The 18,567-nt window shown below is 30.1% G+C and overlaps 1 protein-coding gene across 1 annotated transcript in view; it reads left to right on the top strand.

Moving 5' to 3' along the window:
• side-V (sidestep V) overlaps positions 1-18,567 on the top strand; it is a 302,304-nt gene that overhangs the window by 256,953 nt on the left and 26,784 nt on the right. Inside the window, exons 8-11 of the mRNA XM_075312598.1 lie at positions 465-672; positions 1,164-1,294; positions 12,664-12,817; positions 14,995-16,092. Coding sequence (XP_075168713.1) covers positions 465-672; positions 1,164-1,294; positions 12,664-12,817; positions 14,995-16,092 — 1,591 coding nt within the window. The remainder of the gene's footprint in view (positions 1-464; positions 673-1,163; positions 1,295-12,663; positions 12,818-14,994; positions 16,093-18,567) is intronic.

The following is an 18,567-nucleotide window of genomic DNA, read 5'->3' on the forward strand; positions in this document are numbered from 1 at the left end:
TTTATTATTATAAATTTAATAAAACAAAAAAAATATAATAAAAGAACAGATTTTTATACGAATACAAAATTTCAGAAATAACAAAAACTAATGAAATTAATCATAGTTTCAGTAAAATTATTTTTATACAATTAGAAAACTTTTTATGTATATTTTTTGTTAATCAACAAACATCTAAAATTTTTTTTATTTAATTTAATTAATTTATATACAATTTTTTACTATAATTTAAATAACACAAACGAACAGTTAAGATTAAATTAAAAAACAGATTTTTCTACGAATACAAAATTTCAATTATAATTTCATTTATAACAAAAACTTTCAATTTTAATTATTTATTTTTTTTTTAGTTAGTAAAATTATTATTATTTTTTATTTTTATTTTATACATTAAAAAAATTTTGTATATTTTTTGCTAATAAATAATTATTTAAAAAAAAAACATTTTATAAATATTCTAGACTTCTTCGGATGGCAATACCACGGTTTCGGAATTGATTCTTATTCCTGTACCTGAAGATAATGAACGCACAGTTCAATGTTCGATTTCGTTGAATCCTCAAATGACTTCCCAACATTTGCCTGAGGGCCATACTAGTGTCACCACGGTCATGGGCAATGGAAACTTAGGCTTGTTTCTAAAGGATTCTCGGATTTTAAATGTGACTCGTAAGTATTTGAAAAAAATTTTAAATATAATTTCCAAAGTTATTTTTTACGAGAGTGGTCCGCTAAGTAATTAACCTCACTAGATGTATTCCAGGAGGAATTTACTATCGTATATTCTTTTCAAATTTCTATAGACCTATTATGAAGTCAAAATATTTATCGGACCACCTTTTTTGAAATTTTTGTGAGTTTCAAAACTTGAAGTACTTTCTCCTTATGTGAGACGTCGTTCGGACTCGACTATAAAAAAGAGGTCCTTGGTCATAGAGCTAAACATAGAGTAGAGCAGCACTCAGTGACAAGAGAGAAATTCACCAGTGGACTGTAGTGAGCCTAAAATAACGGGCTGGCATTCTATTTAACCTAAGCTTACCATAGTTGACACAAATAATATAATTTAAAATTTCATTGACTTTAAAACTAAAATTATATTTTTATTTTCTGATTTTTTTAACTAAACTTGTATTTTTATTTTCTAATTTGTTATATAGATGCCCCTATTGTCTCCTTAAGCTTGGGAGCCCCTTTGGATCCGAATAATCTGCTTAAAGGTTCTGATGTATTTTTGGACTGTGAAGTTCGTGCTAATCCTGGTATAACAAAAATTGAATGGTATCACAATGTAAGTAAAATCTTTTCGTATAAATCATGAATTCGACAAAAACTTAAACAAAAAACAATTTTTTATATAAATAAAATTTTTTTATGGATATTTAAAATATAAAATTTGACAAAGAAATGAAACCTCACAAAAATACCTTTGTTATCAATTCCCAAAAAAATCTCTATTCTTCGACAAACTTCTATTATGGCTACATTATTCAACATTAACAAAATCCATAAAAAAATCCCAAATTAAAATCTTTAAGAGTAAATTAAATACATCAAGCGAAAAAAATACAAACCCTTTTGCCCAAAATATAAAAAATACCCCTCATGTAAGGCACAAAACTCAGGGATTTTATGTCTCAAGTGATACTTTTCAAAATATCCGAGTCCCTAAGGAGCACTCTTAAGTGTTGTGTTGGTTTGGGGTAGGGTGGTTGGTTAATGTGCCATTTCTGTAGGTGATGCCTCGAAGAGAAAACTCAAGCGACGACCACGAAAACGATTATATTGCATAGCGGTTATGGTGTTGGTAAAGTCTCCTCGTTCAGACTTTAAGTGGTATTAACAATGGAGTAACAAACATTTATTATTTAAGTAGGCAGCATAAAGCTGTAAGTTGTTGGTAAATATTACAAGCAAACTTACAAACATACACATAGACACTCGTACATAAACACTCATAAATTCTTATGAATCAAAGCAGCTGGCACAAGCAATGTAGAAAGCAGTAAAGAAGGTATCCAAGACAATTTGGCAGCACTATGCAAAAGTACAAAAAAAAATTAAAACAAAAACATCATTGAAGATTATTATAATTTAAGTGGCATGAGTCTTTATGATTGTAGCCAGTCTGTAAATGTCTATGTATTTGTTTTTGTACATGAGATTTTAATGAGGAAATTTCTTTAGGCTTCGCCTAAGGTTATGCTACATTTTTTGCTTGTCTTAAGTCAAGAATATCAAATGCTCCAATTGCTGTTGCAAGAACCAGAAAATCTCGTATAGTAACTAAGAGGAATTATTATTTTGTTTTATTTTGCCTTGAGACTTGAGATTCTTCACAGGCATTATGATGCCATTACACACCATATTACTGGTCGTATACAAAAGTCTTTGTGTGTTTGTAACTTGAGAGGGATATATAAAAGCCAGACAGTTGAAATAAGGAAAGTGAAAATAGTTTAATTATGGGGCTATATTGATGACAATTTTTGCCCATTTAAAAATCGTAAAAGCTGAATATCTTGAAATGTGTCGACTTTTAAATGTTTTGACAATTTTAGCTTACACCACCAGGGAATAACTTACAATGGACTTAGATAGTATACCTAACACGAATTTTTAAACAAGATATGGAATTTATAGAAAATTTTGTCCACATTTTATTTTTTATTTTTTTAAATTTTAGTTAAAACTCTATTTTAATAGAAAATTTATTCAAAATTATATTTCTATAGAAAAGTTTTGTCAAAATTTTATTTCTATGGGAAATTGTGTCAAAGTTTTATTTCTTACAAAAATTTTGTCAACTTTTTTCTTTAGAAAATTTTATCAAACATTTTCTTTAGAAAATGTAATCAAAATTTTTCTTTAGAAAATTTTTGTCACAATATTTCTTTAGAAAATTTTATCAAAATTTTTCTTTAGAAAATTTTATAAAAATTTTTCTTTAGAAAATTTTGTTAAAATTTGAATTTTTTATCGAAAATTTGTGAAGTACCTCTTAGTTGGAGAGGAATATTTAGCAACATCCAACAAAACATCAAGAATTCTACCAATCTTCCCAACAGTATAAAGTCTACCATTTTTGGTATAATTCTACTAACTGTGTCATCCGTGTTCTGGACCCGGAGGCCATCGAAGATTAGTAAAATTGTCAATGTTAGTGTCTACCATTATAATTTAAAAGAAAAAATTTTCTATAGAAATACAATTTTGACAAAAATTTCTATAGAAATAAAATTTTTACAAAATTTTCTAAAGAAAAATGTTTTCAAAATTTTCTATAAAAATAAAATTTTGACAAAATTTTCTATAGAAATAAAATTTTGACAAAATTTTCTATAGAAATAAAATTTTGACAAAATTTTATTTTTATTGAAAATTTTGACAACATTTTTCTTTAGAAAATTTTGTAAAAATTTTATTTCTATAGAAATTTTTGTCAAAATTGTATTTCTATAGAAAATTTTTTCTTTTAAATTATAATGGTAGACACCAACATTGACAATTTTACTAATCTTCCATGGCCTCCGGGTCTAGAACACGGATGACACAGTTAGTAGAATTATACCAAATATAGTAGATTTTATACTGTTGGGAAGATTGGTAGAATTCTTGATGTTTTGTTGGATGTTGCTAAATATTCCTCTTCTATAGAAAAAAATTTTGAAAAAAAAAATATAGAAATAAAATTTTCAAAAAATTTTCTATAGAAATAAAATTTTGACAAAATTTTCTATAGAAAAAAATTTTGAAAAAAAAATTATAGAAATAAAATTTTCAAAAAATTTTCTATAGAAATAAAATTTTGACAAAATTTTCTATAGAAATAACATTTTGACAAAATATTTCTATAGAAATAAAATTTTGACAAAATTTTTTATGGGAATAAAATTTTCTATAGAAATAATATTTTGACAAAATTTTCAATAGAAATAAAATTTTGAGAAAATTTTCTATGGAAATAAAATTTTGACAACATTTTATATAAAAATAAAATTTTGACATCATTTTCCATCGAAAGAAAATTTGTGACAACATTTTCTGCAGAAATAAAATTTTGACGAATTTTTCCATAGAAATAAAATTTTGACAAAATTTTCTATAGAAATAAAGTTTTGAAAAAAATTTCTATAAAAATAAAATTTTCAAAAAAAAATTTCTATAGAAATAACATTTTGACAAAAAAATTCTATAGAAATAAAATTTTGACAAAATTTCCAAAAGAAATAAAATTTTGACAAAATTTTCTATAGATATGAAATTTTGATTTTTTATGGAAAAAAATTTTTCTATAGAAAAAAAAATTTCTAAAGAAAAACGTTGACAACATTTTCGAAAGAAATAAAATTTTTGAAAAATTTTCTATAGAAATAAAATTTTTCAAAAAATTTTCTATAGAAATACAATTTTGACAAAATTTTCTATAAAAATAAAACTTTGACAACACTTCCTATCGAAATAAAATTTGTGATAAAATTTTCTATAGAAATAAAATTTTCTATAGAAATAAAATTTTGACAAAATTTTCTATAGAAATAAAATTTTGATAAAATTTTCTATAAAAATAAAATTTTGACAACATTTTCTATCAAAATAAAATTTGTGACAAAATTATCTATAGAAATAAAATTTTGACAAAATTTTTTATGGAAATAACATTTTCTATAGAAATAATATTTTGACAAAATTTTCAATAGAATGAAAATTTCTTATAAAAATAAAATTTTGAGAAAATTTTCTATGGAAATAGAATTTTTACAAAATTTTATATAAAAATAAAATTTTGACATTTTCTATCGGAAAAAATTTGGACAACATTTTCTATAGAAATATAATTTGACAAAATTTTCTTTAGAAATGATATTTTGACAAAATTTTCTATAGAAATAAAATTTTTACAAAATTTTCTAAAGAAAAATGTTTACAAAATTTTCTATAGAAATAAATTTTTGATAAAATTTTCTATAGAAATAAACTTTTTGACAAAATCTTCTATAGAAATAAAATGTTTACAAAATTTTTTAAAGAAAAATGTTGACAAAATTTTTTATACAAATAAAATTTTGACAAAATTTTCTATAGAAATAAAGTTTTGACAAAATTTGTTATAGAAATAAAGTTTTGAAAAAAAATGTATAGAAATAAAATTTTCAAAAAATTTTCTATAGAAATAAAATTAGGCCAAAATTTCCAAAGGAAATAAAATTTTTGACAAAATGTTCTATAAATATGAAATTTTGACAAAATTTTCTATGGAAATAAAATTTTGACAAAATTTCAAAAAAAAAAAATAAAAATTTTCACAAAATTTTCTATATATATGAAATTTTGACAATAATGGAAATAAAATTTTCTATAGAAATAATATTTTGACAAAATTTTCAATAGAAATAAAATGTCCTATAGAAATAAAATTTTGACAAAATTGTGTATAGAAAATAAAATTTTGACAAAATTTTCTATAGAAATAAAATTTGGACAAAATATTTTATTAAAAAAAATTGAAAAAAATTTCTATAGAAATAAAATTTTTGATAAAATTTTCTATAGAAATAAACTTTTTGACAAAATTTTCTATAGAAATAAAATATTGACAAAATTTTCTATAGAAATAATTTTTTTAAATGTCGTGCCAGAAAACAAAATAATTTTTCATTGTGGTTTTTATAATAAAAACTTTAATAAACAATAATGACTTAATTTCGAAATCGCGAATCAAATTTCAAAAGATTTTTTCTCATAAAATGTAGTCTACTTTTAGGGATTCATGTGAATGTTCATTCTCTTTTACAGAGAAATATATAAACATTATATGAATGTAGTTAGGCTTAAAGTTAAGTTACTATTTAATATTATTAACAATTTAAAATCCATGAAGCATGAAAAACCATAGACTTTCATTGGCATATAAGCTTATGCACGAACACATACATAGGCTTCATCAAAAGCTATCAGCAATTTGCTAGAATGTAGCTATTATTTTTTAACCATATTACCCAGTATAATCCTGCTCAGCTTAACCAACCATAGAGGCAACCATCATCAGACATCAGCATATTAGAAATCATTGTAGGAACCTTGGAAATCATGGTATATTCCAGTGATACACCCACTGATTAGCATGTGGAAGAGCAGAAAACGGGGGAAAAAATCTCGTGTATTTTTTTTAGCTGTGTATGTGTGTGTGTGTTTTTTTTTTTGTAGTTCCACAGAGTTTGTGGCCTGTTTGGTGTTTTCTTGCTTCAATTGTTTTGCTCATGCAGCGATTATTTCTAGACAATTTATTGTCAATGTTGTTCATGGCATTTGCTTCATGCAACATGCGAATGACATTTAGAATAGCAGGAGCTCTAAATAGAACAGTCATAGTACTCCGCTGTAGTAGTAGTAGTAGGCTTAAAGCGGATCACTACACTTGCTGTGCAGAAATAAATGATTTCAACATGCAAAATGTTATGGTAGCAGAATCCCAACAAGAGTTCTTTGGATCTAAATGTGTCTAAAATGTTCAATCTATGCATGTATAATGTGAGGCCATGATGTATGAGATACTGAGTAGTATTACTGAGCAGCCGGAAACGGATGCGGGTTTTCGTTTAGTTTGAAGTCATGGGAATCTGGTTTCTACTCTACCATGACTTTGTGTTGCAAAATACTCGGAGTATTTTATGAATGCGTATATGTGTGTGTGTTTGTGTGATTGATATACGCACATACATTGACATAAATACACCATAAACACTTCTAAACAATTTCACCATAGTATCTCGTAACGTATTTTCAAAAGACTCGCAAAAAAGAAGCATTTATGTCTGGTGGATGATGTTTTCAGTAACTATGGCAAAAAGGGTTTTACTGCTTGTTTTTTTTTTTTTGTTCTACTTGCGCTGGATATTTTTTTCAATTTTACAGCTTTTTTCTTTCTGTTTATTTTTTTTTTTTAATTCCACTTTACTTTTTCTTTGGCCTGCCATTTGGAGGACACTAAATATGCAATGATGCTTTTATATCCAACCATGACACTACTATCCCTCACCATTAAAGCCATTTTGTGTGAGAAAAGAATCAAGGATGATTGTTTAGAAAATAACAATAACAATTTCTGTGTTGATACTTGAAAGAGAGAGAGAGAGACAAAGCACAAAAAAAAACTGCAATGTAGAAAAACAAACAAAACCAACTAAACAAGCGAACTTCACCGACTGGAAAAAAAGGGTTTAGTTCAATGTTGTGTGTAATTGGAATAACAGCTCTGGGAAATCTAAGGCCCAATAGAAGGAAATAGGGTAAAATAAATTAGTTGGCAACTAAAAAACAAGTGCCTCAGAGCTAATAGAATCCAAATAGCGTTAAAAGTCCTTCTAGTCCCAACAAAAAATTGGACATTATCTGAGTACAACTACTTCCAACACACCTTGCCAATTTGTGCCATTTTGTTGCCTATATGTGTTACTTTCCTTGGACTAAACTATGCCTCAGAATCTAAGGGGCAATTAAATTTGAACAATTTCTCTTTTATGATATAGATTTTCTTTATAATAATATGTGGCTAAAGAGACAATATAAGAAGCCAATTAGCTAACAAATACAAATAAAAGATGGCACAAATTCTAAATTAAATAGGGTTTGATTAGAGTTTTGGAAACCGTGGGTTAAAGTTTGAATTGAAAGGTAAAAATTTATTTTTTTTAATTTTTCTTAAATTTTATTTCAGTTTATCTTTTTACCTCCATATACAAAAAAAAATTAAAGAAAACTTCAAGCCTACTTTTACCAAGTAAATTTATTCGATAAACTGTCAATAAATTGCTATTGCATATGGGCCTTAGTTTTTACCTAATTTTTTATGAAATCCTATAATTTTTGCTAAATTCGTTGGCGTGCCCTGATATGGCCTCCATTGTTACAATTGTGGTGATGTATTTTTGTCGCATTTTTCTATTGCCAGTATCATCACTTGTTAAAGTGGCTTACAATTCTTATGTTACGCCACATGACAATATACCAGGAGCAGGAGGGAAAAGAGAAATCCTAACTTGAAAAACATAAGTAAAGAAAAATAAAGACAATTCTACTAAATGTAGAGACATACACAATGTCATAACAATAAAACAAAAGAGCTTAAATTGTAGAATAACGTTTTTTTTAACGAAATAGAAAATGCTGACATTATATATTTTTACAAAATAATGAAGGGAAAAAGAGTTGGAGCTCGCCTATAAACTAGAAAGCTAGGTATTTTCTTAAACAAAAGAATAAATAATTTTTATGTTAAAAGTAAATATCAGCCCTAAAATAGGCAATGCATTTTTATAAGTTAATTTATTTTGCCATAATATAGGCTTTACATAATTAATATTTTATTGGTTTAATGAGAGGTGGTTGAAGAAAGCAATTTAAAATAAATTTTGTTTTTATTTAAATTTTGAAGTAAAAATTGCAAAATACTGATCTTTTAAATTTTGTCATGATACACAATCGATTGAATAGTCTAAGTGAGCCTGAAACTTAATCGGGCTGCTACTTTATACTCAATGGAGGTTTGGTAGTGAGAGTCCATAGAGGGTCTAGTTTAGTTTATGAAGGAAAGTTAGGTTATACGTAAGTATAGTGACAACCCAATATTTCAGGCTCACTTAGACCATTGTGATACCACAGTGGTGAACTTCTCTCTTATCACTAAGTGCCAATGATAAGGGACCTCCAAAGCAAAGTCCGAACGGCGTTTCACATTGCAGTGAAACCACTTAGAGAAGCTTAGAGGCACTCAGAAATATCACCAGCATTACTGAAAAGGGATATTACCAGCGTTACTGATAAGGGATAATTCACCGCTGAAAAACTTTTTGGTGTTTGGTCGAAACAGGGATTTAACCCATGACCCGTTGTATGCAAGGCGGGCATGCTAGTCACTGCACCACGATGACTCCCTTTATAAAAGAAACACTAAAGGATTCCTGTGAAAATCACTTAACCCATAATTATGTTAAAAAAATATGATCCCCCGAAAGTTTGCAATGAATTTAAAAAATATTTATTAGGTTAGAAAATAGGATTTACTCAAAGTTTATTGATATATGATCACAAAAAAACAATAAATTTGAAGAAACTTTTTTAATTCTCTTAAAAAATACTATCGTTTAAGAAGAATAAAAAAATGGCGAAAATCTTAAAAATTTGAAATTCCAAAGCATTTTTTGGTGACAGCAAATGAACAAGAAATTAAAGAACATCCATATTCTGACATAGAAAGAATACAAGAATGCTTTCTTTGAATTATTTAATATTAAATCGCCCAATTAGTGTGGGAAATGTAGCTAAATTTGTGAAAATTAGATAAGGTCGGTCAATACATAAGGATATTATGGCCGAATTTGGGAAAATCGGACGATACATATCTATTAGAGCTATATCTAAATCTGAACCGATTTGGATGATATTTAACAGGTACGATTTATACCACAGAAGACTAATTTTCACAAAATTTGAGTACGATCGGTTAACAAAAGGCTATTATGGCCAAGTTTTTGGAAAATCGGCCCATACATATGTAAAGGGTGATTTGTTAAGAGCTTGATAACTTTTTTTTTAAAAAAAACGCATACAATTTGCAAAATCTCATCGGTTCTTTATTTGAAACGTTAGATTGGTCCATGACATTTACTTTTTGAAGATAATTTCATTTAAATGTTGACCGCGGCTGCGTCTTAGGTGGTCCATTCGGAAAGTCCAATTTTGGGCAACTTTTTCGAGCATTTCGGCCGGAATAGCCCGAATTTCTTCGGAAATGTTGTCTTCCAAAGCTGGAATAGTTGCTGGCTTATTTCTGTAGACTTTAGACTTGACGTAGCCCCACAAAAAATAGTCTAAAGGCGTCAAATCGCATGATCTTGGTGGCCAACTTACCGGTCCATTTCTTGAGATGAATTGTTCTCCGAAGTTTTCCCTCAAAATGGCCATAGAATCGCGAGCTGTGTGGCATGTAGCGCCATCTTGTTGAAACCACATGTCAACCAAGTTCAGTTCTTCCATTTTTGGCAACAAAAAGTTTGTTAGCATCGAACGATAGCGATCGCCAATCACCGTAACGTTGCGTCCAACAGCATCTTTGAAAAAATACGGTCCAATGATTCCACCAGCGTACAAACCACACCAAACAGTGCATTTTTCGGGATGCATGGGCAGTTCTTGAACGGCTTCTGGTTGCTCTTCACTCCAAATGCGGCAATTTTGCTTATTTACGTAGCCATTCAACCAGAAATGAGCCTCATCGCTGAACAAAATTTGTCGATAAAAAAGCGGATTTTCTGCCAACTTTTCTAGGGCCCATTCACTGAAAATTCGACGTTGTGGCTCGTTAGTAAGTCTATTCATGATGAAATGTCAAAGCATACTGAGCATCTTTCTCTTTGACACCATGTCTGAAATCCCACGTGATCTGTCAAATACTAATGCATGAAAATCCTAACCTCAAAAGAATCACCCTTTATATATGGAAGCTATATCTAAACCCAAATCGATTTGGATGATTTTTTGCACATATTGTTACTACAATAGAAGATAATATGTAGCCAACTTTTGGGTAAGGTCGGTTAATAAATAAGACTATCACGAACCAATTTTGCAAAATCGGACGATACATATATATGGAAACTATATCTAAATCGGAACCGATTTCGATGATTTTTTGCAAGTTAGGTTGATACCAAAGAAGGTTACCTGGCACTAAGTTCGAGTAAGGTCGGTTAATAAATAAGGTTATTATGGCCAAATTTTTCAAAATCGGGCGGTACACTCAGAGAAGGAATATGATCACCTTAAACATGTTTTAACAGCAAAATGTTATTTTTGGGTGGTGACCATGTAACATGGTTTTCGCAACCATGTTATTTTCTCGGAAAGCATGTATCTGATTTCGGCAAGCAGGTTATATTTGAAGAGAAAATAACATTTTACTGACAAACATGTTACATGGTCACCATGCAAAAATAACATTTTGCTCTTGAAACATGTTTGAGGCGATCATATTCCTTCTCTGCGTGTACCTATATAAGGGAGCTATATCTCAATCGGAACCGATTTAGATGATGTTTTGCACATATGATTACTATAATAAAAGATTACATTTGACCAACTTCAAATAGGATCAGTTTATAAATAAGGTTATTATGGACAAATTTTGCAAAATCGGGCGGTACCTATATATGGAAACTATATCTAAATCTGAACCGATTTCAATGAAATTTTGCACACTTAAAGAGTGTTGAATACGATTACTTTGTGCCAACTTTGACGAAGATCGGTTGGTAAAAAAAAGCGTAATGTGACTCCATTTATCGAAATCGGACGATACGGGAGCTACATCTAAATTTGATCCGATTTTGTTCTAAATTCAATAGCATTCGTCTTTGTGCAAAAAAAAAAAAAAAAACGATGTGTACCAAATTTCATTAAAATCGGTTAATAAAACCAAATACATGGATGGAGGGACACCAAGGGCTAAATCGGACGGACACCAAGAAGGTGATTCTGAGCGCTGTATACAAAATTTCATCAAAATCGGTTAAAAAATCCTGCCAACACAAAATACAACAATACGTACGGACGGAGGGCTAGATCGACACAGGAGGTGATTCTGGGGGCTGTCAAAATGGGTTAAAAAATCCAGCGAACATCAAATACATGGACGGACAGACCGTACCAAATTTCATCAAAATCGGTTAAAAAATCCTACGAAAATCCAAGACATGGACGGACACCAACGGCTACACCCCAAGAAAAAATACTTTCATCCGGAATGCAAATTTAGACAAAAGAAATTCCTCTTGTTGTTTTTGATTTCAGCTTAAAACCATGCATTGACTAAACTACAAGTCTAGCTTAAGCAACAGAGGAAAAGAATGTTTGTCAAATTTATTTGGGCAAAGCCCTATAAGACTGCAAGATGGTTGGATGGACGCACGTTTCGGAATTACCACATTCCTCATCAGCATCCTATACTTGCAGCAAAACTATCAACCAATTATCAGAATAAATTCAGGCAGTTCACTAAACCCAAAAGTGAACCACACTTGAACCTTCCGAAAAAAAGGTTTACACGATAGCCTGCTTATGCCGAAATAAATTCGCACAAACATATCTCTTTTCCTTTGCCACCGTCAAATCATCGATTTGAGTGCAGTTGGCTGGGTTTATTTTGAGCGTGCTTCCTCTTTTTTCCCTTCCTTATAAAGTATTTTTAGAGCAGATAAACCTGAATCTATGATACATAGTTCAAAGATGTTATCTAAACATTTTTTTTTTAAAGAAAATTTTTTGGCGTCAAAAGAAAATTTTGCTTGTCTGAAATTTCGTTCCTCAGAAAACGAAAATTCTTCTTTCAGTGTAGATCGACTCAGGAGGTGATTCTGAGCCAACTGGTATATATTTTATGGGGTCTGAGATCAATATTTGTGGTAGGCATATGTTTTTTGGCAGATCAAAGTTTTTATACCCTGATCACTATGTGCCTACATATTATTTCTTTCCTACGAAAATGTGGTGTAGGTGAGAACCTAAACAATTGCTTAGCTGCAAAAAATTATCTTTAAAACTTTTACCCATGTCTTCTGCTTATCACTAAATATTCTTCTATTTTCTTGATTTTTATATTTGCAGGATAAACAACTACATTCATCACGTGGCATTATCATATCGAATCAAACTCTTGTCCTTCAGGCCATTTCGAAATCATCACATGGACAATATTTTTGTCGGGCCACAAACATACAAGGAAGTGTTTCCAGCAATGAAGTCTATTTGGATGTTAAATGTAAGTAAAAAAATAATAAAGATGGCCTGGGATATGAAAGAATTTTTAAAAAGACCTTTTTAGCATTAACACCCGTCATATGTAGACAGAGCTGTCATCATAAAGTGTAGAATATTCGTTAAATGTTGTATGTTTTGTCAGGTTATAATAAAAAAATATTTTGAGATATTTTTTTAAGTGAAACGTGGACGATATTTGTTAACATGTTTATCAAAATATTGTTACAAAAACAGTTTTATTGTGTTTTACCAATGAACAGTATGAGCAATATTAATTAATAGGCTATTGGTGCGTATGATCAATAAGAATACTGAAATGTTGATTTTATTTAAGGCGTATGAGTTATATTAATTATTTGGGTAAGAGAGATTTATGCAAATCAAAATATTGCTTGAAATACTTTGCTATATCAAGTTAATATTTTGTATTCACAATATTTCTTTTGTACATAAATAAAAAAATCACGAAACAAATTCTTTTATTTTGCAATTGCACAAACATTTGTTTGTATTTTCTCTAGAAAATCTTAGAATTTCAACAAACTATTCAAGATGAAATTCTAAGTTTTATTATCTTCAATTCCATATCACATTCATATGTTTTTCGCCCACAACTGTTTGTTTAGCCTTTAGGTTTTGAAAAAGAAAAATCTCTTGCAAATGCATACATAAGTCTATATAATGTTTTGCATGTGAATAAATTCTATGAAAATCCTCTCCTTCTGCTACTTCAAAGTTTTCCTTTCTTTTCTTTCCCGCTGTTCCTATTATTTCTCTATACAACAATGTTTAAAACAATGGCATAAAGTAGTTTCAAACCGGATATATGCGTATAGATATAGAGGAGACTACAATATGAAAAGGATGTTGTGTTAAGATGAGTTTAAGTGTCATGGCAAATATTTATATGAAAAGTTGAAGCATACTTTAAGGAGGTGTTGAATAATGTAGGAAATAAAAGTAAAGTTTGGAAAATAAATCTTAAGAAAAAAACTCTAGAAATCTTATGCAAATACAGGCTGGGAAAGTATTTTAAAGTTTTTTTTTTTTAACAAAAATAATAATAACTAAACTTGAAGTCCTTCATTTAAGCCAAAACATAATGGTGAATCTGAACACAAAGAAAAAATAATTTTTGGATTCAATCAAGAAAATATTTGATCCAATTAAGTTTTAATTGAAATGTCTTCAATCACAGAAATGATAGTATCAATCATCGAAGTCAATTAAAAAATTAATTGATACTATTAACTTATGTTTTAATTAAAAAATTTGTTGAAATTTTAATATTTTTGAAAATTCACTTAAAATTTTAATTGTAAATATTTTGGTGAACAGTTTTTTCTGTGTAAGTAAAAATGGACGTACCAAAAATTTTGATCCCAAAATCTATGGTATCAGCCGATCAATAAGCAATTTGAATAGGTTAGGTTAGGTATAGGCTTACTTTGACTATTCAGTCCATTGTGATACCACAGTGGTGAACTTCTCTCTTATCACTGAGTGCTGCCCGATTCTATGTTAAGCTCAATGACAAGGGACCTCCTTTTTTAGTCGAGTCCGAACAGTGTTCCACTTTGTGAAACCAATTAGAGAAGCTTTGAAACACTTAGAAATGTCACCCACATTACTGTGATGGGATAATCCACCGCTGAAAAACTTCTTGGTGTTTGGTCGGAACTGGGTTCGAACCCAGTTTATGCAAGGCGGTCATGTTAACCATTGCACCACGGTGGCTTCCAAGCAATTTAAATAAATATTGATCTTTTAATGAATCGCTTTTCCGGTGCTCCCAAATGTATGCTAAAAAAATTACCTTTGGCGCCTCTCCCAAAAAGTATGCTATACTTCTCGGGCATAATTTTATACACAAATGATCGATTTGTTTTCTTTCCAAACGACTTTTTTAATTAATAATTAAAGGGTGTAATTTTTTATTTTAAGCAAATTAACTTTGGAAGTTTTTCCATTTTACATCATTGATTAAGGTTTTCGAAAAATAGACCCCTTAAGATGATTTATTATCGGCTATTTCATTTATATTATGGGTCAAGTAGTCTTTTACCATCTTAGCTCTTTTAAATATAAAGTTATAATTATCATAACCCTATTTGTCTACATAATGCATATTCCAATTACTTAAATTGTTCTGTTCAAATTCTTGTCTTGTCTAACCAGATCCACCTGTGTGCAAATCCGAATCAACAATCATACGAGCTGCCCTTAAACAAACCATTAATATAACATGTCAAGTGGATGCGAATCCACTTGATAATCTAAATTACAAATGGCACTTCAACAATTCACTGGAGAGTCTCATCGAGTTGCCCTCAACGGTAGGTGGTGGTGGTGGCAGCGGCGGTATGGCTATGGGCCTAACAGCCAACGTGCACAATTCTCAAATGGTCAGCGGAGCGACTGGTCATCATGCACAACAGCAAATGTTATTACATGCGGATGCAAGTCACGCTTCCGCCGGATATTATCAACGCAGCAAAAGGAAACACCTACATAGCCAACAGCACGAGGGCAAACTAACACATGGAAGACATGGACGCATGGCCATGCGTACCATTGGCCATCAACAGTCAGTTCCACCTCATATGGCCACATGGCCCAATATACAATTCGAAGATGATGATGATGGCGATGGTGTCATGGAGTTTGGAAAAGACGGTCAACCTCTACATCGCCATCATCAGCAACAGCACTACCATGATGGCATAATGCATGGTCAGAATTTTGATGATGACGATGACAATGGTGACGATCAACATCATGATGATATCGAAACAGATGAAACCATTAATGGAGTTTATGGTCGCACTAATAGCGACGATTTACCTTACACACAAATGGTTTATTCCAATATGATTTATAAAAATCACCTGGATGGAAAACAACATACAGCCCTAGGCGGAGGAGGATTGAGCCCGGCAGTAGGCGTTGGTAGTGGTGGCATTGGCAACAAACCGCCCACTCAATATCAGCCACAGCATCATCAACAGCAAATGCGTAGCCAACCCCTACATGAGGCCGCACATAGCAATCAGTATCAGCAGTTGGCCGAACGAAAACGTTTGGCCGCCTTGCATAAACAGCAACATCATCGGATTGCCATGGCTGCTACCACAACGACCACTGCTTCACCGGCACCACTAAATAATGTCTACAGTTATCATATTGAATCCTATGAAAGTTTTGGAGCAATTTCATGTGTGGCCAGTAGTGCTATGGGTCAATCACAGCCATGTTGGTATCACGTTCAGCCGGCAGGTAAGTTTCTTCTTTTTTTTTTGTGATGTAGATATAAAAAAAGATATGTAGTTAGGCTGGTGTATACATTTAAAACTTTGATTGGATGGGAGGATGTTACATCCTGGACAGTTTATAATATTGGTCTATTAAAAACAGAATATTTAAAGAGGCCACATGACGTGGATATGTACAAACACACACACTTCTAAAGGTTATTGGCTTAAATTGACAATATTGATTGTTTTCATTGTGTTTTTTTTGTGTATATAATAGTTTGTTTTTGTTTGAGAAAGCGACATTTTTGAACCGTTTCCAAGTCGGTATCATAGTGCGTATGAGTTGTATTAATTATATGGCCCTTTGGGCGTATGATAAATAATATTTTCTAAGTTGGTTTAATACCAAGCTATAAACTGCTTTTCATGGCATACTTTAAGGAGTATAGGAGCAATTTAGGAAAGATCAGAGCGCCATGTAGTTGTGTTTACTAACGGTTATATGTCATACAATAATTATTACTTACATATTGCGTATAAGTGCTATGTATTAGTTTAACACGTGTGTGTTTTTTTCTTCTTTTTTTTTTGTTAGCTCAATAATTACCAAGTTTGGTTTTAGTAATTATAAGTTAACAACAAATAAGATTGTTGACTTGATTAATTTTCATAATTTAGCTACGCAATACAGTAGATAATTAGATGTTTTCACAAACCTATTATTATAGGCTACAAAATAAACCATATATGGAAATATAGTCCAGAAATCAAATACTATCAATTATAGTTTGTAAAAAAAAACAATATTTTTAGTATTGTATTAGTGGTAATATTTTTGGTTAAGCACCTAAATTAATTACTACATATTTATCCATATTATCTTTATTGTGATGACTCTTTTATACATTTCTATAGCTGTATATTCTTTGCAATTGTGAATTACCACAAGTATGAATTTCTTCAAGAGAAATACCTTCTAACATAGCCGTTGTGTCCTCCAAGTCCTCCATTTCATGTTCTTCTATTTTTTCCATTTATTCACTAACTCCAAACCTTGAGATTTACATATGCTCCTCCATCCTTTCCTACAGAATTTGTAATTCAATCCATTTATGGTCATAAGTAACAGTAGCACCCTCTCAGATTCTCGCTGTTAACTATGGTCGCTATTATAGTATTACTAACTTATGGCTGAAAGCATATTGTTGACCCTAAAAAGTGGGAGGAAACTCACATTCCATATTGCATGTTAATGCTTATCTATAGCAAAATGAACTAAATGTAAATTCAAATACCATAAATGGCACAGAGTTGGTGATATGTATTACAACAAATTTCAAATTGATGCGATTGCTCGTCTGGTAGCTGACACATGTAGGCCAGTGGCAGTTCATTCAAAAGGTCGCTCATATAAAGACGGAAATGGACCAAACTACCAAAGCCACTTTTCTACAGAGTATTTTTTTTGTTCGTTGCTTTACATGGCAACCACGATGTATATATGACGAAACTAATTTTGTATTTGTTTATTGCAATATATGCTATATAAACCAAAACCAAATAATTTATTTTCTTGGGGACAGTGTTGGGTGTATTGGGGATTTTCCCCCAAATTGGTTTTTTTTTTTCAATGGATACGAAATTTCTGAGTTGGGGACTTGGGGATTTGGTCGGGAATTTCCAAAAATTTGGAGATTTTTTTACTTCTATCGAACATTTTGTTCAAATTTTATTTCTATAGAAAATTTTGTTCAAATTTCACTTCTATAGAAAATTTTATTTCTATTAGAAAATTTTGTAATTTTTTTTCTATATAGAACATTTTCTAAACTACATGAATATTCAGAAGTAATTTTTTTTATAAATACAAGGAATTGCGAACTCCCATTTTCATATCTCCAGCATTTGGAAGAGAGAATTCGGTTTAATCTTTAAAAAAAAAAAAACTTATTTCTATAGAAATTTTTGTAAAAATTTTACTTCTATCGAACATTTTGTTCAAATTTTATTTCTATAGAAAATTATTTATTTATTTATTTATTGTTTATTTTAATCATACAGTAAATGTATGATAAAAAAAGGGAAAAGTAGCATTGGCTGCTAAGGCCAGCTATACAGTTGTATAAAGTCTATAGAAAATTTTGTTCAAATTTTACTTCTATAGAAAATTTTCTCAAAATTTTATTTCTATATAGACAATTTTGTAAATTTTTTTTTCTATGTAGAAAAATTTCTAAACTACTTGAATATTTAGAAGTAAATTTTTGTTTATAAATACAAGGAACTGCTAACTCCCATTTTCATATCTCCAGCATTTGGAAGACGATCACCAGTCTCTTGGTGTTGTGGTTCGAAATCTTGATCTTATGCCATCTTGCTGGATTTAACAAAATTTTAATTTTTAAATTATTACTGATTTTCTACAGCAGAGTCTTGCTTTATTATTTTTTTTTTTTTTTCAAAACAAAAAAAATTAAACATGTTTTGGGTTTTTTTT

This window comes from Haematobia irritans, chromosome 5, assembly GCF_050003625.1.
Source record: "Haematobia irritans isolate KBUSLIRL chromosome 5, ASM5000362v1, whole genome shotgun sequence".
Classification (NCBI taxonomy): domain Eukaryota; kingdom Metazoa; phylum Arthropoda; class Insecta; order Diptera; family Muscidae; genus Haematobia; species Haematobia irritans.